Below are 24176 nucleotides of genomic sequence, written 5' to 3' on the forward strand. Positions count from 1 at the left end.
ACTATATGACTAATTTCAAATAAACAGAGAGCACAATGAACACATGAGCAATTAAATAATGTTTACATTAAATCACTGTAAGCTATAGTGGTGACAGTTAACTGACTAACATATAATAAAGTATAACATACCATTAACTATTAAACCATATTCACTATATGACTAATTTCACTGCCTTACTGAGGCTTAGTTGGAGTGAGGCAACACACCTTAAAACTTTGCCTATATTTGTTTATTCCTAGGTAGTCTCCTCTAGGACTATAAGAAGCTTCACTCATGTAGTTAAAAATGGAGAATTCAGTTACTGAAAACAAATGGACAACATGCACATGGATTGATGTGGTCTAAATGTCAGTTTTATTTGTGTTTTCAACTTGAATGTTAGCACAGGCAGGTACAAGAAAGTACATATTCTTCCACAGCTATATCATCAAAGGCAGTATATGCAGTCCTTTTTTCAGAACAAAGAGATACAGCAATAACATTATAAAAAGAATTATATTATTATTTTTGTTGGCCCATCACAATATTTTATACACTCCTTTGGGGTAGTGGTATATGGCAGGAAATGAGACTGAAAATTAGAACAAATGACTAATGAGTAAGCATTTGAAGAAACTAAGTGCTACTTGGCACTTAGTTTCTTATAAATTACAAATTATAATAATCGGTATTTTTTATATGTAAATCCCACCTACAAAAGATTGTAAACCTTTAATGTAATAGTAATATGGGTGGATTAAAGGTTAGATAATCTGAAATCTCTGTTCTGCCAATAAGCAATGTGATGGTTTTACACCAGCAAATGAATCTTCTAACCCCCTTTTTTTTTTCCAAATCAATCCCACATACGAGAGATCCCAAGATCTATGACATGACAATGTTAGATGTGACCAAGTTAGAGAGAAGAAAGGAATCTGTTATGCTTCTTGAAGAGCTGAGGCTGTAATCACTGGAGAAAATAGAATGGAGAAAACTGTTCCAAAGAGCAGAGGTATTGGGAATGAATGTTTGGAGAAACCACTTGGGTTTCTTCAAACTTTTTCATGGCCTGTGTCAAAAAGAAAGTGAGATTCACAGAGATGTACTGTGGATTGAGAATGCCAGACTATATTGATGATCACTAAGTTACTGGTAAAAGTCTCCAAGTAATGAAGCCATTGGCTGTTGATGACTTTTCCATTATTTTTGAAAGCAATGAGGTCAAAACAAAGATGGTCAACTTTTATCTCCCTCTTTGAGAAGAGGTTGGATAAAAGCTTTCTTCCAAGCTGTTGGATAGACCAGATGAGTATGACAGCTTGAAGAGACAATATACGCTGGATGTGAGTTCTGGAGCAAAAATATTTTGTATACCTGAAAAAGCTAGAGTATTTTTCTGATGAGGAAAAAAATCCAGGTCTTATCTTTAGGAAATGTTGCCACCATAAGGATGTGAGAGAAATGGAAACATGGAAGGGTAGAAGTTGCATCCCACTGCCTTGGTGAGGGACTTGGAGGCTCAACTACAATTTGAGCAGGATACAAGTTTAGTGCATTTGATGCCCTCACAAAGTCTACTTTTGAGTTGTTGATGTTTTTTGTTTGGTTTTTTTTTTGCAGTTATTACAGATTGTAGTCTAAGCTGATTGAGAGGTTGTGGTTTTTGACTTGAGCACTGGACATATTTGACATAGCCACTGGACAATGGGCTGCTTTGGCACAACTGTTGGAAAATCAGAGCTTGGATAGAAGTTGTGTTTTGAGTAGAGTGGGAAATAAAAGGAGTCATCCCAGTGAGAACAATTTCAGTTGTTAGATCAGAACAGGTACTAGGATCAGAGGAGTGGAAACAATAATCAAATAATTCATGGAAATGAGGCAAAGAAATCCCAAGGTCATTTCAAATGGCATCTTTGTGGTGCCATAGACCAGCGCTTCCCAAACTGTGGGCCGCGGCCCCCTTGGGGGCCGTAGGTTTTGTTGAGGGGGCCGTGAAATAATGAAAACAAATTTAAAATGTTTTAAGACTAAGTAGATTTTTTTTATTTTAAAAGAAACGTATTTAACTTTTATTATTTATTATTTCTTTTTTGTTATTTTTTATATTTTAATGGAAAAATTCATGCATTGGTGTTGGTTCACAAACTTTGCTTCCTTCGTATTTCGGCGCTTAATGAATATTAGTAAATATTGCTTATTCATATGTTTCATTTCAAAGCAGTGGTTAATTGTATTTGCTTCAAATGCTCTCTAGGGAAGCTCCAAATCTTCCTGTCCCTTTCATCACGCGTTCATAATCAGGGACTGTTGATATTGACTTTATATACATATCAAAACTTGTTATATATTATCACTGTCATCCGAGCTAATTTTCTGTTACCAATAAAAGTTTCGCATATACTTCACACATGAAAAAAAGCTTAAACAAGTTCATGTGGGGAGATAGTAACTCGCTTGCAGTGGTAAACAACATGCCCTCCCTAACAGCCACTATACTGCAGAGGCAATAAAAACAAGTACTTTTATTATGCCAGTGAATAAGGTATGAGGAGTCTGTGTAATATATTTCTCAACAAATAGTGCAATTAGAGACAACTGGGATAAAAACACACCAATTAATGAATCATGTCCCCTCATACAGAAACTATGCTGTATACACTGAAACAAAACCATATGTTGCATGGGCAAACACAGTACTAACTAAAAACTATTGTTATTAATTAGATGTGTGTGAGTTCGATTTCCCAAGGCAGCAATAAAATTCAACTGAACGTGTTAAAATTTGTAAAAGTGTTAAAACTAAGTAATATATATATATATATATATAATGAATGTTATGGCAGTTTCACATATGGAATTCGGTTGAAGAGAGTTAGCATTTCAACTTAATCGTCAGCTATGCTTTTATCTTTTGGTTGCACGATCTTTTGTTAATACCACACTAATCATAAGCACGTTTTAATAACCTCCCTTTGCTGTCTGTTTCGCTTTAGGCTTAATTACCATAAAGGAAGAAAAGTCACAAAAGAGAAAAATGTTCCTGGTCCGGGGATTCCCTTATTCAGGTAATATTCACTAATTTCATGTTATCAGTCTGTGCTGTGCCAGTATCGGTAAGGGTGATATTATTTGATCTATTCTACGTTAAAAAATTTAACCCTGAGATGGATAAGTGACTGATAAAAAATAAAAAAAAAAATCCCGCAAACAATCAGAAGAAGCAGAAACAGACTTAAAAAAAAAAGGACAGTATTTCATATTTTACCAGAACAGCCTGCATCGTCTTCAGAACCAAACGGTAAGAGGCAAAAAATGTAATATATGCATTTGATTTTTGCAATATTCGCTGTCTATGTTTTGTATTGAATATAAATACAATAAATATTATAATAATATATATCTCTATTATGATTTTTTTCGAGGGGGGCCGTGAGATATTTTAATTTTTGCAAAGGGAGCCCTGACATCCAGAAGTTTGGGAAGCACTGCCATAGACTATGAAGCTGAGACTGACTGGGAGAGGGACTCTCTGTATTAAATGAAACATGGACAAGATTATGGTCAGACTTGCCAAGAAAAAGAGCTAACATGAAGAGTATTTTTTTTTAAGTTGCTCTCACCTACAAAAGGCTATATGCAACCTATAATGCATTTTGTAACATGGGTTGGCTAAGAATTTTTTTTATCAATTTCAATTTTACATAATCTGGAACCCCTCCTCTAGAGACCAAACATGGAACTTTTTCAAGCCTCCAATAAACAGGCCAGCAGTCTCACACTAGTCAATGAAATTCATCTCCCACCTAAAGACAATCACAAATATCCATGCCCACAGTGGGATTCAAACCCGCAGCCTGATGGTTAGAGAGTGGGTGTGCCAACCACTCAGCCAAGCAGGACAGCCAATTTGGAGGGAGAGTTGGTTAAAAGATCCAGGGTATTGGGAGAATTATGATATAGTTGCAGAGGCTGCCAGTTAATTTTTTTGAGACATAAAGACAATCTCCACAGATATTCAAAAATATCTACATCCACTGCAGGATTCTAAACCTACAACCTGCTGAGTGGAGAAAGAGAGGGTACACAATTCATTCAGCCAGCCAGACATAACTTATAAGCAAAAGAGAGTTATCAAAAATTCATTAGATGTAAAAAAAACAAACCAAGTTAAGAAATCAAAATAATGAAATGTATATTTGATTGTTTCAAATCATACCCTTTCAATTTCTGCTGCTTTTCTTTTAACTCCTGGTTTTACACTAAGATGATTGACTTTTTTTTGGTAATTGTACAGCTGTTGTAGTCTCTCTGTTTTGGTCTTCTGAGCCTGAATTCTATTTATCTTTTCTTCTTCTTTCATTTGCCTTCTTTTTGTTCGCTGTATGATCATATATTTTCTTATTACACTGGGATTGTAGTGTCGAACTTTTGGAAGCGGGGACCTGTTTTCAGATGATTCTAAAAAAAATATCTTTTTAATTTTAAGAGTCTAAAACATTTATAAGATATAAAAACTATTTAATTTAATCTAGTTAAAAATGAAGAAATAAGAGCCACTATATCTCAGTCAGTAGCAAAGATGCTCTTTACTTGGGAAGAAATGAAATTTTAATCTTGTGCACAATTACAAGAAACATTTATAAAGCCTTTAAAATTGAAAGTGAGTCAACCAGTCTTGTATAAAATGCATAGGTTTCTGTTTTTCTTTTCTTTTTTTTTAATTACCTGGAAACTCATTTTTTCTCCCACAGCAAAAACAAATTGGTCAGAGAATATATACACAGTTAACAGACATCGTAATCACATAAACAGGATCACATATACAGCAAAACTGTTACATTTCTATAAAGTTCAAATTTATAATATTGTAAAATATATATGCATATCATGGTACTATACAGAATACTGACAAGAGGAACCAGAACAACACAGTAGTCAAGGATCGTAACTGGTGTGCCCCGATTTTGTCACCTGGATTTTTGGGGATCAGGAGATTGTAGAGAGGATTTGGAGATAAGTAGCCAAACAGGTGAGAAGTCAGTGACATACTCCATATAAGGACAGACTGAAGGTATATGGATCACAGAGTTTAGTTAACAGAGAGAAGAGGGAAACATGAGAGAAACTTATAAGTTACTAAAGTGATTCTATAACATTGATACAAAAGAAATTTTTAAAGTAGGGAGAGGACAAGGGATCATCCCTAGAAGTTATATAAGAGTGTGGTTAGTAAGGATGTGTAGACAAGATTCTTTGCTTGGAGAGTGGCATGATTGCCAGAGGTAGTTGTGAGTGCCACAATGGTGAATAAGTTTAAAGAGAGGTGTGATAGGTACTGTGTGAATAATGGTTCAAGTAGGTCCCCCCACAATGAATCTTTTGACTCCATGGTTATACCTGTATAATAATAATAATGAAAATAAAGTACCATTTTAAAATAGATTTTTTTTTTTGAAGAAATGTATCATTATCCCTCTTTATAAGGCTATGATTTGGCTGCATTGTGACTACTGTACACAGATTTGGTCATCTGGATTTTTTGAGTATCAAAAGGTGATAGACAGAATTCAGAGATGAGTGACCAAGTTTGTAACAGGTATGTGGAATGCTCCTTACAAAGATAGGTTTAAGGTGTGTGTGGATTGCAAAGTTTGGTTGCTAGCAGACAAGACATGATAGAAGCTTATAAGATATTAAAGGGTTTTATAAAATTCACGCAATGGAAATTTTTCATTATATGACAAATAATCAAAGAAGTAGGGGTCATTAGTGGAAGTTGTGTAAGAGTGTGGTTAGTAAAGGTGTGCAGACTAGACTTTTTTGCGTGGAGAGTGGTGAATGAGTGGAATGAATTGCCAGAATTAGTTCTGAGTGCCCTGACAGGGGCACTCAGATATATCTATCTCCATGTAGTCTGGAGAGCCAGACTACATGGAGATGCCTTGTAATAGTAGTAGTAATAATAATAATGATACTGCTTTGGTAGTAATGACATTAATAATTCTATTGCATGTCATATAGGGAACTTAGTTGAAACAAAATTCATTTAATAACTGATGGAAGTTTTTTCACTTGGCTATGCTACCAATTATATATTTGGTTTAATCCTTTATCCAAGTGCAAGCAAACAAAGTTTGCACCTGAAGTATTTTCAGGACTGGGGCAACTCATGGCAAAGGTGGTATAAATTCTCATCACTTGCCTTAGTATTCCATAATACAAAGCACATCTCCTTGCAGACATGTATAATGCTATGCATTAAGGGAAAGGTCACTACCCAGACCAGTTTCGACCTTTATTGAGATCTCATCAGTGGGAGCCAGAGGTGGTGATACTAAGTTATACCACCTTTGCCACCTATAAGAGAATTTAGATTAATACCACCTTTCTGCAAGACCTCTTTGAAAAAATACTAATCAGGAGGATGATTTTTTTTAAAAATATATTTTTAACAAATGGTGCCAGCAATATTTTATTATCGTGACACCTCCAAGGAGTCCGAAGACTCATCGTAGGAGGACACCCACTGTACAACTCTCCATCTCCACATTACACAGAACCTCTACTACCAATCATCTACATCAATGCCATCTAAGACCCATCACCACCACAACTAGTATTTTTTGTCTGTAAATTGCATGTGTTCTGAAGGGCCAATTTGACTGTATGCGGGGTGAAAAACCCGAGCTTCCGGGAGGGAAAAAACCTGCTACCTCCATATGAGAAAGCTAACTCACCTTCAATTGAAAAAGCCCATATAAAAATTACTCCCGTCACGACGAGACTCGAACTTAGGCCTTTTCCAATCGAACGGTGCAATGTACCATCATTCTTCCAATTGCAGAGGCATTTTCTACTTGCAAATCCACAACTGACAACAATCAACGAAGGCATGACTTGAAATCTAGTTGAAATGATTGTTATTTAGAAACAATGCACATTGAACCCATTGTATGTGCAATTCATGTACTTTATATCAGGGGTGCTTAAGGGTCAAACCTGTATAACTGAGAGCAGACCTCTACATAGCCTTTAAAGGAATGCAGAGAACCGAATAGGGCCTCTGACCTAATGTCCAATCCTCACCTTCTCGTGGTGCACCCTGTTAGGTATCTACCTGGATACTGAATGAACGAGGATGGGCTGGCAATTTGGATTTAGCTAACCAAATTGTATTCTAATTTGCTGAAACCTAAATAAAATGATGGTACAACATGACAGCATTTCATGCTGGCTGGGGCATCGTCTAGTTAAACAAGCCCCCCCCCCCCCCAATGGTGTTTTCGCCAGAGAACCAGGCCAAACAGTGAAAAATCAGCTACTGGAACAAATCTGAAAACCCACCCCAAATCTACATCATCACCAGAGTTCAAGATCGATACTATCAACACAAGAAGCCAGAATGGCAAAGAAATTGAGCTACCTGAGAAAATAGATAAGTATCAGATCAACATAATAGTGGTGACTGAAACAAAAAAAGTCAAAAACTGGTGAGAGCTTTCTGAGCAATAAATACAAAATGTTATATTCAGTAAATGACAATCAAGGAAAAGAAGGAGTAGCCATATTATTAGACAATAAATACGAGGCAAATCTTATTGAACAGCAGGCAGTCTCAACTAGAGTGGTGTTGGCAAATATCAGAATGGGGAACTGGACAATGAGACTTATTTGTGTCCATTGTCCCACAGAAGGTTCTACTAAGATAGAAGGGGAGGAATTTTTCGAGGCTTTAGAAAAAGCAACTGACACATTGAAAAAGGAAAAGTTGGTCCTTGTTGGGGGATCTAAATAGCAGAGTAGGAAATGATTGTGAGACATACAAAAATATTTGGGGAAAATTTGGAGAAAAGAGCAAAGCTAATAATAATGGCAAATACCTATTGGATTTCTGCTCAGGACATGGACTGGTTATTACTAACACCATGTTCCAACAACATAAATATGTGCATAAATTCACATGGAAAGAAGAGGTAAAGAATAAGAAAAGTCTCATTGACTATGTTATTGTAGATAGTGATGTTTTCTCCCTGGTGCAGGACACCAAAGTGTACAGAAGATATGAAATCAGAAGTGATCACTATTTAGTCTTCAGCAGGATAACATTGAATTTCATATTGAAAAGAATAACATGTAAGAAAGTTTTAAAGCAAATAAAAGTTGAGCAGTTCTCAGATGTGAACTGTAGAACTAAAATACACAAAGTTTATTGAAGAAAAAATGAAAGAGTTTGAGAACAGGAACCAAACCTTGGAGATTAAGTGGCAAGCTCTGAAGAAAACCCTGATCAATTCAGCCAGAGAGGCATGTGATGAGGTTGACTGCAAGAATAGAAAAATCAGAACTCCATGGTGGACACAGGAAGTTAAAGAGGCAGTGAAGGAAAAGAAGAAAGCATATCAAAAGTTCCTGGCAAATAAGTGGTCAGCTTGTGATCTTAGAGAATACAGAGACAAATGTAAGAAAGCTAAACACTGTGTAAAACTAGCTAAACAAAAATCATGGGAGGACTTTGGCAAGAACATAGAAAATAAATATCAAGAAGGTGGCAAAATATTCTGGAGGTTGTTGAAGAAGCTTAGAAATGGAGGAAAGAGTGCTGTAAAAGGAGTTAGAGATGATAAAGGTGACATGAAAACAGGAGAAAAAATATCCTTGAAGTATGGAGTAATTACTTCGAAAAATTGCTAAATGAAACAAGCAGTGATGACAGGACAGTGGTAAAAAACATTGACCAGGCATGCAGTCAGGAATACATATCCATACTTGAAGTAGAAAAAGCCATCAAAAGCCTGAAATGTGGAAAGGCAGCAGGAGGATGATATTCAACCAGAAATGCTTAAGTATGGAGGTATAAAAGTCTTACAGTGGCTGCACTGGAGTAGAGCACTCATGGTACCCATATATAAAAAGGGAAATAAAACTGAATGTGGGAATTACAGAGGTATTTTATTACTGAGTGTTCCTGGTAAGATATATGCAAGTATACTTGAGAAATTATTGAGGATTGTGGAAGAGAAGCTTGGTGAAGAACAAGCTGGATTCAGGCCAAATAGAGGCTGTCAGGATCAGATCTTCACTTTACGACAAATAGTTGAGAAATCATGGGAATATAACAAAGATCTGTATTTATGTTTTGTAGATCTGGAAAAGGCATATGACAAGGTGCCAAGAGACAAGCTATTCAGTATACTACAGTTATATGGTGTCAATGGGACATTATATCAAGCAATACTTAGTCTTTATTTGAGTTGTAAGTCAGCAGTTAGAATTGAAGGAAGTTCAGGAAGATGGTTTAATGTTAAATCTGGTGTCAGACAAGGATGTACATTATCCCCTCTGTTATTCATTATCTATACAGATCACATGAATGAATTCAAGAATAAGTATGATAGCTGGTGTGTAGTATGTGGCCTCTCTTGATGAGTCTCTGACTCCCTGAGGTCTCTCTTAATAATAATAATAAACTGGTATTAAACCTGATATCAAAATTGGAGATGTTAATGTCAGTTCTTTGCTTTATGTGGACGATGTTATACTTCCAAATAAATCCGCTACAAGTCTGCAAGATTCCCTGACTAAATTGAATAACTGTTGTAATAGATATGGTATGAAGGTCAGCAATAAAAAGACAAAGACAATGAAAATAGGCAGAATCACTGAAAATGTCAACTGTGTTGTGAATGGAGAACCTGTGGAACAAGTAAAATCATTTCAGCTACTTAGGCATGATTTTTAGTGAAGATGGTAAATTAAATATGGAAATAGACAACAGAATCAACAAAGCTGGTGTATGATAGGAAGTCAACTGAATACGTTTATATGGAATTCGGAACACTAAATTAGCTGTATACAAGACAGTGTTCAAACCAATTTTAACTTATGGATCTGAGAGCTGGGTCAGAAGTAAAACACTTGACCAAAGACTAGTGACCGCAGATATGAGAGTCCTGAGAAAGATTAGAGGCATGAACAGATGGCATCAATGGCAATATCATATTAAAAACAAGGATATTAGGAAAGAACTTGACATTGTCAGCATCAAAGAATGTGTTAGCAGAGCTAATCTCAGGTGGTATGGTCACCTAAACAGAATGGGCAAGGAAAGATTAGCAAAGCAAGTGTTCTCTGCCAGGTTGGCAGGAAAAAGATCCAGAGGAAGACCAAGATATAGGTGGATTGATACGATACAAAGTGCCTTAGACGATAGAAATATAAGATCTGATAATGTCGGAGTCTTGATAAGTAACAGACTGATTTGGAGAAAAATTGTAGATAGGTAGTTAGTAATGCTTTAAATTTTTCATGTAGTACTATCATATCCTGTACACCCCCTTGAGGGTACATGGCAGGAATTTGATGATGATGATGATTTTACTTTCATTATTATCAGGTTAAAAAAATAAATAAATAAATAAATAAAAACAGTAAAAGTTATAGCTGCAAAAATAAACACAGCATAAAAAATAAAAACACCACATAGTTAAAATTTAACAGAATACATTATGATATCCTAGTTAGATTTGACAAAATACACCAATCTCTAATAGTGCCGACTTCAACTTCAAGTAGGATATCCAGTAATACCATGGTAGCTCAAAGCAAAAGATGGAAAGATCTTAAACATGGCTTCATAACATAGGAAAAATATTCAACACAGGATGAATGATAAAAAACCTGAATCCATGCAGAAGAATTAATAAGGTGAGGTGATGTCACACTGACAATGTGTCTGTCTGTAGTGCAATGTAGGATACTCAAAGTAAACTTTGAGTAGGAGACTGAAAATACTATTACACATCAATGAATAAAAACTTTACTCACATGGTGAGGACTGCCTCTTTTCATTATAAACCAGAGGACTAAGATAACACACACACTTTACATGATGTGAAACAATATTGATGAGAAATAATGCAGAAGGTAAATGCCATGAAGATGGCATGCTCACCCTGCCATCTTCACGACAACTGCTTAACATGATATCTGATTATGAAGTATTATTATAATTGGGCAAAATAATTCCCTTGCATAAGGATATTCTAAGACTGCAGATGCAAATTATAGACAATCAGTATCTCAGGTATAGTGATAAAAGTACTGTTAAAATTGGTCAAAAAGAGAATGCAAGAATGGATTGATAAAAAATATGATACTGTATGAGGGGCAACATGGCTTTGTGAAGGGTCATACTTTAGTAATTTACTAACTTTTTATATTAGAGTAACAGCTGAGTTGGATAAGGGAAATGGCTAAACGATGATTTTGCAAAGACATTTGACAGAATACTCCATGGAACTCTGTTACACAAATTACAACAAATGGAGATGGATATGACACTGGTTAAGTGGATAATAATGTGGCTGATGGACAGATATATCAGAAAAGGGTTTTTGTGGAGGGGCAGATTCAAGGCAAACAGGTGACTAGTGGTGTGCTGCAAAGTTCAGTGTTGGGACCATTATGAATATTGAATCAGAAGTTTGGTCACAGCTTTACATTCCTTATACACTGTGTGAAGGTCTCCTCCCAGTTATTGATTTATGACCTTCATAGTGCCCACTGGTACCATATTCTATTATAATTTTAATCATTAGTTTCATTCTAGTTTATGTCCATTGTATGTAAACTATGGAAAAGTCACAGCCTAATTCCCACAGAACCAATATCACTTTAAGTTCACTATTACAAACAGTAAAACTGAAAAAACTAAACTGAATTTAATTTCCTAACAAATAACATCACAATCAAGAAACAAAGGAAATAGCAGTGAATATAACAAAAGAATATCATGGGAAATATAAAAATGGAAAGTCACATCACAGGAAATAAAAGAAAAGAAAATCCATGAAACAGAACAAAGGAAATGCCTGAAAATCATACACAGAGGACCGAACACAATGGAACCAACTATAAAGCACATAAAATGACAAGAAAAAGTGTAAATGTTAAAAATAACAGAGATATAAGACAGAACTAGAAGGGCATAAAATTATAAAAATCTTTTTAATGTTTTTAAATTTCAAAAGGTTATATCAGCATAATTAATGTTACACATCTGAAATCTTCATAATGAACTACTGTAAGCATATGCTGACTGTAAAAATTTATATTTTTACAATTCAAATCAAAAATTTATAGTAAAAATTTTAAAATTCTAAATCACAAATTTAGAATATTTTTTTTTTACCTTATAGATAACATGTCTTTCAAACACAAAATGAGCTGCTACCCAATAACATTCATAATTTGTTTATATCAAAACTTCAAATTAAACAAATACTGTACAGTGTGCAATATTTCTTTCATTTACAGTTCTAAGAGAAGTATCAATTATGTCAGCTGCATATCATTTGGTCTCTCTATCTCATCAGAATGGTGACAATGACACTAGGCGTGTATCACTTTTTCTCCTCCCCTCAGATTGACTAATGCAGATAATGTTCATTACTCCTGTTCCCTTTCTCTTTATAAGTTGAGGTTACCAAATTGACTACTAAAGCTTTAGCTTATTTTTTATTTTAATGGTACAGATTGCATGTGATTTCAATAATATTATGAAGATTGTAAAAGACATTAAGTTAATACAACATTTTGAAATTTCAACACTAATTCTCAATTTTCATTTTTATAATTTAATACTCATCTAGTTTTTTCCTTTGTTTCCCATTATTGTGTGTAATTGCACTTTTTCATGTTGTCATTTTATGCACTTTATGTATGGTTTTTTGACAACCCTTTGTGTTTGTTGTCAATGTATGATTTCCCACCATATTTGTTTCCTGGGATTTCCAGGAAACAAATATGGTGGGAAATTAGTATCCCCCCCACAATAAAAAAAATTCAATATAGCAAACCTTGCATTACAATGAACTATGGTTCTGGTCCCTAGAGATTTGCTATAACAATCATCTCCTGTTTGAAAGTTTTTTACTTGGTTATATTGTAAATTAAAGATATTATATTCTTGGTTTAATTCTTTATCCAAGTGTAAGCAAATAAAAATTTTGTGTGTGAAGTAACATCATGACCTGTATATAGAGGCTAATGAACTTCACATCACTTTCCTTAGTATAACACAATGCAAAGCACATATCCTTACAGACATGTGCAAAACACGTGTCTATAAGGATATGTGCAAAGCACATGTTATTGCTTTTCCAAAGCCCTGCCTGGCTTTGGAAAAGCAATAACTGTCATTTACCATGAATCCAGAAATGTGTGTTCATAGAATAATTCTGTTAAGGAGCAGAGTAATTGATTCATGAAAGATGACAACAGATATTTAACCATCTCATAATGGATGTCATCTGGTCCTATGGCAATTGGCAGGCAGTGAAGCAAAGCAGCTTTAAATTCTTGTTTCATGAATATCCTTTGTGCGATTCCAGGTCATTTGAAGTGAACAGAATTTGATGTTTTCCTCTTTGGTTTTTAGGACTAGATACTGGGGGGAGGGAGATATTGCTGATGTTTTGCAAAAACTCATTTGAGTGCTTCAACTGATTTTAGGGAGCAACTGTACACACACTGTGCTCCAGGATGAAAAGAAGGTGGATGATCTAGCTACCCTTTATTTTTCGAATTTTATCTAAGACTGCTTGGGTGTTAGGCTGGTTGATCTGGTCAGAAAAGATCTGTATTAGATCCAGGGGGCCCTTTTGGTTCTGATGATCAATTCATTATGCTCAAGTCCAAGCACATTTGAAAGCTACATTTTTTGTGTAATATCTGTGGAAGATACCCTGAGATTTGTTCTTAACTTTTTTTTTTTCGGCTGCTATGCATTTAGTATTCCATTGTGGTTTTGGGAAAGATGAAACCAGTTGGATGTTTTCAGTACTGCAGTTATGGCTGCTTTTATCAAACACTGTAACATGATTGATTGCTTCAATGATGGAAGATAAATTGACTGCCACAGAGTCGAATTCTCCTTGAAGCAGTCATTCTATCATGATATCTGAGATGGAGTACATGGTTGTAAATGAGTGGATATCATGGAAAAATGATCATCCCCATATAAGTATTATCAGTCTCCCACTTAAAGAGAGAGAGAGAGGGATGGGGGTGAGTTAATTCATTGCAACTGACTTAATAATCTTCTTAAACACAGGAAGGCATTGCTTCCTATGTTTAAGAGGGTGAGATTATTGTTGTCGAGCATATGCTCTAACAACCCTCTCACTGATGTTAGTAAGAGCACTACTCCATAGAGTGCTGTGGCCATTTAAATCCTCCTATTACACGTATAGGGGGAGAGCAAAGGGCAACTGCGATATGAACCAGGTGGTAAATTGTAATAAGAGATCTAACTGACAAACAAATGGCAGCTGTTGTCTCTATATATTGAAGAGATTTGGTGGAAAAGAACATTGTTGCCCATGAGGATGCAACTCCAAAGAGCAGGTCAATCCCTTATCATGTCTTTATGAATATGTTAGAAACAGCATTCTGTAATGTAGGATCTTTGCTTAAAATTACATGCATTAATTACAAAAGCACACTGGCTTATACTTCTAGAGAAGAGGCTAGATATTGAACACATTCTTTCAGAATTCATGACAATTCCATTGTAGGAACAATTTCATTACTTATATTTGGTGACATCAGAAATTGGATGGATCCAACTTTTGGTGTCACAAAGTCATGTTTCATTAGTTTGGGATTTTCTTCTTTTTGCAAAATCCTAACTTTTAAACTTGATAACAGACAGTATACATATCTTCCTCTTCAAGTAAAACATCTGAGATGTCAAATTCAACTTTGTCCAGGACACTGGCAATTTAATGATTTTAGTTTCCTCTTGTTGGGAGGGGGGGGTGTCTATCCCATCCATAATCCTCACTGAAGGCATGTCTTTTATTTTTTTGAGGTGCATGGACAATTATTTTCTAACTAGCAGGCTTTGATGTAGTGGAATCATTTTTGGTGAGTTTTCAAGAGGGAGGCCAATTCACCTCTAATGAGACTGCATCCAAGGAAAGTGTAGTTATGAGAGGGTGGGAAAGTCATGTGTGTTAATGGCCACTTAGATACGTTTTTAGTTACCTTCTTAGAATAAGAAGATTTTCCACTAGATATTGTTGTTATGGTATACCTCCTCTTATACAGCATGCTCTGTGCTCTCTCTCACCCATCCACTCTTGGCATGCTCAGGTGTATATTGGACAATCTCCCAAACACTTAGCACATTTGGATATTTTAGTTTGCAGTTTTTATTTTCATGCTTTTTACAGACACACTGGGCAGATCGCAGAACCACAACAGGACATCTGAGCAAGCATATTTCCTGCCTTTGAAAAAGCACAAAAGTTCAGGACGTAGAACTTAAAATGGTAGATGATATAACAGCTTTCACTGATATTGGGAGGTTTTGGTCTGGTCAGTACTAGGATATATTTTTATTTTCATGCTTTTTACAGACATATTGGGCAATGGCAGAGCCACAACATCTACATATCAGAATTCTTCTTTATGGCTGCACTCCTTGATTTTTTTAATTCAGAACAAATTTCTTCATCAGGAACATCTAGGAGGTCTCACTCTGATATTAGTAGAGGTTACCATGACTAGTATTCCTCAGATTGATGTGGCACACAAAGGAGTTGCTCTGATTGTTTCTGGATGGTTTCAACAATCTTGAATTGAGTTTTCTCACAGATTTTAGGGATCCTGCCAGCTCTTCTAAATCCTTGAAAGAAAGGTGACATTTTCTAAATGAGACTGCTGAATGCTCACACAGCCATTCTTAGTCAAGAGTAGTCTAGCATTATAACAATGCAAAGCAGGGTGACCTTTGTGACTTCTATGCCTCATTCCCCTGGTTAGACTACTGTTTTCAGTAGTCCAACCTAAACATATGCACTAAAAGTATCACTGAAATAATCCTAACTGGCATGGAAACATATCCTCACACCACTACAACATTATCTCAATAGTCTGCTAGATTTTTCATTATCTCAATTCTGTAAGCTATGTGGAATGAAATTTCATATTCACTGGAATTTCATTGTATTCACGCAATACAATGAAATGAATGTTGGACATACACTGTTTTGAATACATACATCTTCATCTTCAAGGCCCACCTTTCCTAATTGGGTTGTGGGGGCAACAGCTGCAAGAGGAACTTCCAATGGTCACGATCCTCTGCCACCAAGCTCAAGTGTTCTGGTGGGATTCCCAAACGTGCTCACCCAAGGTTTTGAATATAATCTATCCAGCGAGTCCTTGGCCTTCCACGTGGCCTCCCACCCTCTTTGCCCCCTCTTTGCTGAGGGAGCCTCTCTTGGCATTCTGAATGTTTTGAATTTAAAAATAAATTAATACATTTAAATATATAAATCAATTTTAATAACAAAAGTGAGTTTGAAAGCATGGAAGACAGAACAAGATAAAAAATAAAATTTACATGCAAAGATATCAGTTTTATAAAATTAAATGATAAATATACACAAATTTTAATATGAAAAAAATTCGACACAGCAAATACCATTATACAAAATTTATTATTTGTAACCACCTACCATAACATTTAGGTTAATGCCCAATTAGAGCAGCAATGCTATGTTCAGTTTGCTATAATGAAAACTCATAGCTAACTCTAATGTACTGCATTACATTAGAGCTAGTCAATTCAAGGCTGATGAGCCACAAAATAGCTTGATGTTGTGTTTGAAATGGATTGTCTAATGAACAAGTAAAAAATAACAACACACACTAAATAATTATGAATAAGCAGAATGGGACTTCACTAAAATTACAAAATACAAGAACATGCACCTTCATATCATTAAAATAAATTACAACTAACTGAAATGCTTTTTAATATTTTTGAAGTAACTATGAGTTATTTCATATGGGGTTCCCTCCTTTCCTCTCCCCATCCCTTAGGATGGGTTGAGCCCTCCTAATGAGGGATTAAATATGTATTTTATGACTGCAGATCCGTGTGTGTTCACGGGGCGAGTTTGCCTGTTCTGGGGGACAAAAAAAAACCATCCCTCAGAGATTTTTTCACCCGAGTTTACAGGTGAAAAAACCCCTGACCTTTGGATGAGACTGGCTAACTCATTTTTAGTCAAAAGAGACCAGATAAAGGTTTGTCATGTCTTGGATGGGACTTTGTCTATACCGACTGAGCTATGAAGGCTCACAGTAACTATGAGCAAATTTAATAAAACTGTAATGTAAACAAATGTACCAGTAGGATTCAGCTATATAATAGGATTTGGTTACCTAGGTTCTGAATCATGCACAGATATCTGAGTGGGTTGAATGATTGCAGAGCTCTGCAATAATCCATTACACAGTTTGCACCCATAACTAGCAAACCAGAATAAAAAAAAAGTTAATTGGTAGCCTCTACTATCTGCAATGCAAAAACTGATTTTAAGTAGAAAGAAATATAATTGAAGCATACAAAAGTGAGTGTTTGTGGAATTTAATAAAATGTAAGGTGAAGATGAATGAAAATATTTTACAGATGACACTTAGCAAACATTTATATCTTATAAACATAGTATGACTGGAGGGGAGGACCATATAATACAAGTTAAAATGAATTTTTAATTTGCATTATACGGTTTTAAATTGAGAAGACTTATAAGTAGTACTGCTAATGTTAATTCCCTTCAGGAAGATTTGAATAGACTTTTGACTTGGATAAAGGAGTGCAAGTGTAGTTTCGATATTAATAAGTGCAAGGTGTTGCATTTTGGAGTACAGAAATATAAGGCTGTGTACTATATTGATGGCACTCTACTGCAGGAAGTGGATGAGATTTGAGATCTGGCAGTGATACTGAGAGCAGACTGAAGTTCAGAGGACATAATACACGTGTTGCAAAGGCTGCATATCATAGTGCTGCTATGATAAGAAGTACACTAACATATAAGGATAATGAGGTGGTTGTGCCAATGTATAAAGCACTGGTCAGACCACACTTGGACTACTGTACTCAGATTTGGTCACCTAGTTTTCGATGTGATGTGGAAACATTGGAGAAGGTCCAGAGATGAGTAACTAAGACAATATCAGGGTTCTGGAATGTTGGCTATAGAGAGAGGTTGAAGGAATGTGGATTGCAAAGTTTGGTGAATAGTAGGAAAAGAGGTGATAGGACAGAGACATTTAATTAGGAAAGAGATTTCATCAGATTAATGCAGAGGAGATTATAAAAAGAATAGAAGGGAAGAACCAGAGGCCATCCCTGTGTTTCATGTAAAAGCGTGGTGAAGAGCCATGGAGAGTAGATTTTTTACATAGTGAATAGTGAATGGAACACATCACCAGAATATTCAGTTAATGCAGGGTTGTTAAGGATTTTATTGCATGTTGTTAGGTAAATAAACCTCCCATAATCAGTCTGCTGATTCAACAGAGGGTATGATGATAATGATAATAATGTATAAACAAAGGAAAGCCCATGGGAAAATCAGTCAAACTTTCCCATTAAATTCTCTAAAATATTCAGATAAATATATCTTATAAATATTTAAACAATGCATTTATTTTTTGCTCACTAATTATGATACATATATATATATTATTTGGAGTATGAATAAATATGAATAAAAATGTTAAGTGTATAAAGCAAATTGCAATTACAATTTGAATAAATATGTAAAATAAACAGCAGAATATATTATTTGAAAGTGCAATCTTCTAATACATTGAAACTTTTTTTTAAAATAAGAAAATTACCTATTTGTTTTGCAGCTTTTCTCTTTTTCAAAGGTGGAGATCGAGACTTTTTAGAGTCATCTTTCCTTAAAGCCACAAATGAGTCTTCATTTTCAATTTGTTCACTATCTGAAATGTATACATTATCAATAAAATTAAGAAATATACACTCTACAAGCTTTCTAGAATTAAAACTCTTTGGATTAATAAATCAAGTGAGATAAAGGAGGACATTGCAAACAGAAGTTTCAGGTGTCAGTTTCTCATATTACCTAAAGCTACTTTCACTATAAAAGGACTATAAATAGACTTTTGCTATAAATAGACAGTTTTCAAAAGCAGTTTCAACTAGGGCATTTAATATACAGATAAAGGCAGCCTAAATGGCAAGGTTAAAATCAATCAGAGAAAGTAATAGAGAGTTGAGTAATGAAGCTGGGAGAGTCATGCTGAATAGTGTAGAGAATGAGTCCATGAGTGTGAACTTGAATGAAGTTAATAGTGGTAAAATATATGGTGATTCTATGATTAAGGGTATGGAGAGTGGTATGCATGAGGAGTGCTTGGCTGATGGTACAATAGAAAGAGTGGCTTTAGCAATAAAGAGAGGGCATGAAACAGACAAGATGATAGTTATGGTGGGTACGAATGACCTGAGAGGTAGTATAAATCGGGTAGGAAAAGATTTAAGAACATTATTAGATATTGTGAAGAGGAAAAGTGTCAATGGGAGAATAGTGTGTGTGCTGCCTCGTTTTGACAATTACGAGTTAAGTAGACGAGCAATGATAATGAATGATATGATTGCAAGAATGTGCAGAAAAAGAGGTCTGGAGTTTGTTGATGTTTGGAGTGTGTTTGAAGGAAAAAGGCAGTTGTATGCTAGAGATGGACTGCATCTTAACATGGAAGGACATAAGAGATTCAAGAAGTTATTGTTTTCTGAACAGGTTGAAGTTATTGGGCAGGGAAACTAATATTGAAAAGGTTGAGTGTAAGAGAGAGAAACTTTAGCACTGATTGTGTATTTATTGATCCTTATAGGCAGAATAAATTGCAGAAGAGAGGGGAAAAAAATCGGCATAGGACTACGGTAGTTAGTGACTTATATATCAGTTCTAAAGCCGGTACAAGATCTAGAGGGAATCTGCAATTTTTGTATACCAATGCTAGAAGCATTAGAAATAAGAGAGAAGAATTTTTGGCATTAGTCAGTGAAATCTCACCAAAAGTTGTAGGCATTAGTGAAACTTGGCTGTCAGCAGAAGATGTGGTCACTGGAATTGAATGTGATGGGTACAGTATTTTCAGGGAGGATAGAGAAGATAGAACAGGAGGAGGAGTACTGTTGATGATAGCTGATGTGTTGCAGCCAAAGAAAGTAGTATATCATGATGATAGACATGTGAATGAGAGTTCATTTGAGGCAGTCTGGTGCGAAATAGTGACCAACGCAACCAAATATACAGTTGGATGCTGCTATAGGCCAGGGAGTACAGGGGGAGATATTGAATTCATGTATCAGCAACTTAGTGCAATGAGTGAAGGCTTAGTGATTATTATGGGGGATTTTAATTATGGTGATATCAATTGGAAGGAGGAAATATCACGTAGCAAAAAGGAAATGGAGTTCATACATCTGCTACAAGATAATTACTTGAAACAGCACGTAACTGAAGGGACACGTGGTGTGAGAGTGTTGGACCTGGTTATTGGTTCGGAGGTTATATGCTTAAGTAAGGTGACCTCGTTACCTCCAGTTGGTGAAAGCGATCATGTGGTATTGACTTGGGAGGTTGCAAAATCTGTGGATTTTTCTATTAAGAAGGGGTATGTACGAAACTACAGGTTAGGCAATTATAACAAGCTTCGGAGTGAGCTTGCAGCCATCCCATGGCAGAACATATTGCAAGGGAAAGATGTTAGCAGTGCTTGGGATAAAATCAGCGGGTATCTGAGGAAAGCAATATCAGATTGTGTCCCCATGGTCAGGAGGTCAAACAAGGCAGGCATTAGATGGATGAGCAGTAGTATCAAGCTTGAACTACAAAAAAAGAAAATGTTATGGAGAATTTACAAGGAGAAGGGCGATCAGGACACCCATGAGCAGTACAAGGCTCAAGCTAGGAAGGTTACCAGCATAGTAAGAAAAGCTAAATCGGATTATGAGAAGACCTTAGCCAAAGAGATCAAGGGTAATCCCAAAGAGTTCTTCCGCTATGTGGCAAGTAAGAGGAAGAATGACTTCGGAAGGATAACCTTAGTGGGTGCTGATGGTATTGAGGTGACAAAATCAGATGTAATAGTCGAGTTACTGAGTGATCACTTCTCAAAAGTCTATCACCCAAGTGAGGATATCTCTATACCTATAGCAATACCTAATGTGAGAATTGAAGCTAAAGAATCAGAGGTATTAAATATATTGCGAAACTAAAATGCAAACACTGCGGTAGGCTTAGATGGAATATCAGCTCGGGTGTTGCGTGAATGTGCAAATGAATTGTCAACCCCTCTTACCTGGATATTTAATTTAAGTTTGAACTCTGGTATGGTCCCTAGGGAGTGGAAGTTAGGCAAAGTGGTTCCTTTGCATAAGGGTGGCTCTAAAACTGCAGTATTGAATTACAGACCAATCACCATCTCAGGAGTAGTGGTAAAAGTATTGGAAAAGTTGGTTAAAGACAAAATTCAAGAATGGGTGGATCAGGATATGATACTCTATAGAGGCCAACATGGTTTTGTTAAAGGTAGATCCTGCCTTAGCAATCTATTAACTATCCATAATAGAATAACATCAGAGTTGGACAAAGGAACTGGCTACACAGTGGTACTTCTGGATTTTGCTAAGGCTTTTGACAGGATACCCCATAGAACACTGTTACGCAAATTGGAACAGATGGGAATGGATATTAAATTGGTGATATGGATAGGAGAATGGCTCAGGGAGAGATACCATAAGGTGGTGTATGGAGGAGCCGAGTCCAGAATGAGGCAGGTGACCAGTGGTGTGCCTCAGGGCTCTGTGCTTGGGCCAATGTTGTTTAATTTGTATATAAATGATATAGGAAACGGCTTAAAGGGAGATATTCAGTTGTTTGCTGATGATGCAAAGTTGTGTAGTGCAATAAAAAATCAAGCTGATGTTGAAAGTTTGCAGGAGGATTTAAATAAGCTGGTAAAATGGGCAAAAGAAAATGGATGTCAGTTCAATGTGGAAAAGTGTAAAGTCTTGCATTTTGGGATTAAAAGATTACCAGCTGTGTACTACATCGATGGAAAGGTACTCCAAGAGATTGATGAGGCTAGGGACTTAGGGGTATTGGTAGATAAGGAGATGAAGTTCAGAGGACACATTGCTAAGGTGTCCAAGATTGCACATAGGATTACTTGGTTGTTGAGGAACACACTGACATCCAGAGATAAAGAGGTTATTATTCCCCTTTATAAAGCATTGATACTTCCACATTTGGATTACTGTGCTCAGGTCTGGTCACCTGGATTCCTTGGAGATGAGGAGGCTGTGGAGAGGGTTCAGAGAAGAGTGACCAAGTTGGTGAGTGATATAAAAAATGCTCCCTACATTGATAGATTGAGAGCTTGTGGATTGCAGAGATTGGTTGATAGGCGAAGAAGAGGGGATATGATAGAAACATTCAAATTACTAAAAGGTTTTTATAGGATTGATGCAGGGGAAATGTTTCAGCTGTGTGATAGTGATGGAAGAACAAGAGGTCATCTCTGGAAATTAAAGAAGAGTGTGGTTAACAAAGGTGTCAGAACAAGGTTTTTTGCCTGGAGGGTGGTGAATGAGTGGAATTCATTGCCTGACTTTGTTGTGAGCTCTTCATCTGTAAATGAATTCAAGAAGAGATATGACAGATATTGTTTTGCTAGCTTGGGTCTCCCGCGATGAGTCTACTGACTCCATGGAGATACCCGTAATAATAATAATAATAATAATAATAATAATAATTTCAAACATTGAATATCTGTAAACATTTTCCTGGTAGCCATGCATAGACTGGCAAAATACTGGGTAATGACTTATAGAATGTCAGATTGTGAGGAACTGCTTTAAGTTTAAATTTACTATTTCTTATATATTCTTCGACATCTTCCCCTCTTACTTTTTTTGAGAGGAATATTCTCTGTACAAAAGTGCTCTATTTCCAAACATGATATGGGGAAATTAAAAAATGTATTTTTAGTATAGAAACCACCAATAGAGTTTCCCTGCAAAATCAGGGAAACTCTATTGGGGATGAAGAGCAATCAAGCATGTGTCTAGCCACACATGGGACAAATGAATGTAAGTGCAGGAATGACTGGGCAGAAACAGCCACCACTGGAATAGATAAGTATGAGTGCAGGAATAATTATGAAGAGCTGGGTGCAGTTTCCCAGGTATCAAATCTGAATGGGCATTGGGGCAATGGCATTATGTAAAGGGTAACTGTGAGCCCAAAGTGATGTTGAAATGCATATACACAAATGCCTGAAGTATTGTAAATAAATAGAAGAGTTTTTGGCATTGGTTAGCTCGACTTGGCCAAAAATTATTGGCATCAGTGAGACCTGGTTGTCAGAGATGTAGTTACAGGGATAGAATGCGATGGATACTGCATTTTCAGAGAAGATACAGGAAATAGGGCAAGAGGGATAGGTATTATTGATGATAGCTGAAGAACTTCAACCATGAGAAATGGTTCATGTCTTGTATGAGATAGAGGCCAACAGAACAAAATATATTGTTGGCTGCTGCTATAGACCTGTAGGTTCGGAAGAAAATGTGGATGACATGCATCACCAGACTAGCACAATGAGTGTAGGCAGAGCAATTATCATTGGAGACTTCAACTATATTGATATAGACTGGAAGGAGGAAAGGACACATGGCAAAATGGAAATGGAATTTAAACACATACTAAGGGATAATTACCTGAAATAGCATGAGAAAAAGGACCACCAGTCTGAGAATGTTGGATCTGGTAATAGCATCAGAAGATCTATCTGCAACTCTAACTTCAATATAATACTCTAGATTAGAGGGAAAGTGACCATACAGTCTTATCCTGGGAGGTTGCTCAACATGGAAATTTCAGTCAAGTAAGGGTTTATGTGGACAAACTACAAAACTACAAAGCTTGCAATTAGGATAAACTTACAAGGCAACTTGCAGCAGTACCATGGGATATAAAGACTACATGGAATGAATGTCATTAATGCATGGGAAACAGTCAAGGATTGTTTGAGCAGGCAGTACCAGAGGGCACACCCAGGTTCACGAAGATAAACAGAGTAGAGATTAAATGGATGACAAGCAATATAAAGCAAAAGCTCCAAAAAAAGAAAGCCTTATGGAAGGAATATAAACAACAAGGTGATCAGCAAGCTCGTGAGCAATATAAAGCGCACTAGTATGGTAAGGAATGCTAAATCAGTAAGTAAGAGAAAGAATGATTATGGAAAGATAACTTTGCTCAGTGCTAATGGTAGGAAAGTGATGGAAG

The 24176-nt window shown here is 36.1% G+C and overlaps 1 protein-coding gene across 2 annotated transcripts in view; it reads right to left on the minus strand.

Annotated features, from left to right (window-relative positions):
• LOC150098544 (uncharacterized) overlaps positions 1 to 24176 on the minus strand; it is a 610245-nt gene that overhangs the window by 428708 nt on the left and 157361 nt on the right. For both annotated transcript variants that reach the window (XM_090405300.1, XM_090405297.1), the window contains exons 11-12: positions 18688 to 18795; positions 4199 to 4440 (exon numbers count right to left, since the gene is read on the minus strand). In XM_090405300.1, coding sequence (XP_090261426.1) covers positions 4199 to 4440; positions 18688 to 18795 — 350 coding nt within the window. The remainder of the gene's footprint in view (positions 1 to 4198; positions 4441 to 18687; positions 18796 to 24176) is intronic.

The sequence above is a fragment of the Typopeltis vanoorti genome, chromosome 15, assembly GCF_054136105.1.
Source record: "Typopeltis vanoorti isolate ZY-2024b chromosome 15, IOZ_Tvanoo_1.0, whole genome shotgun sequence".
In the NCBI taxonomy this organism is placed as follows: domain Eukaryota; kingdom Metazoa; phylum Arthropoda; class Arachnida; order Uropygi; family Thelyphonidae; genus Typopeltis; species Typopeltis vanoorti.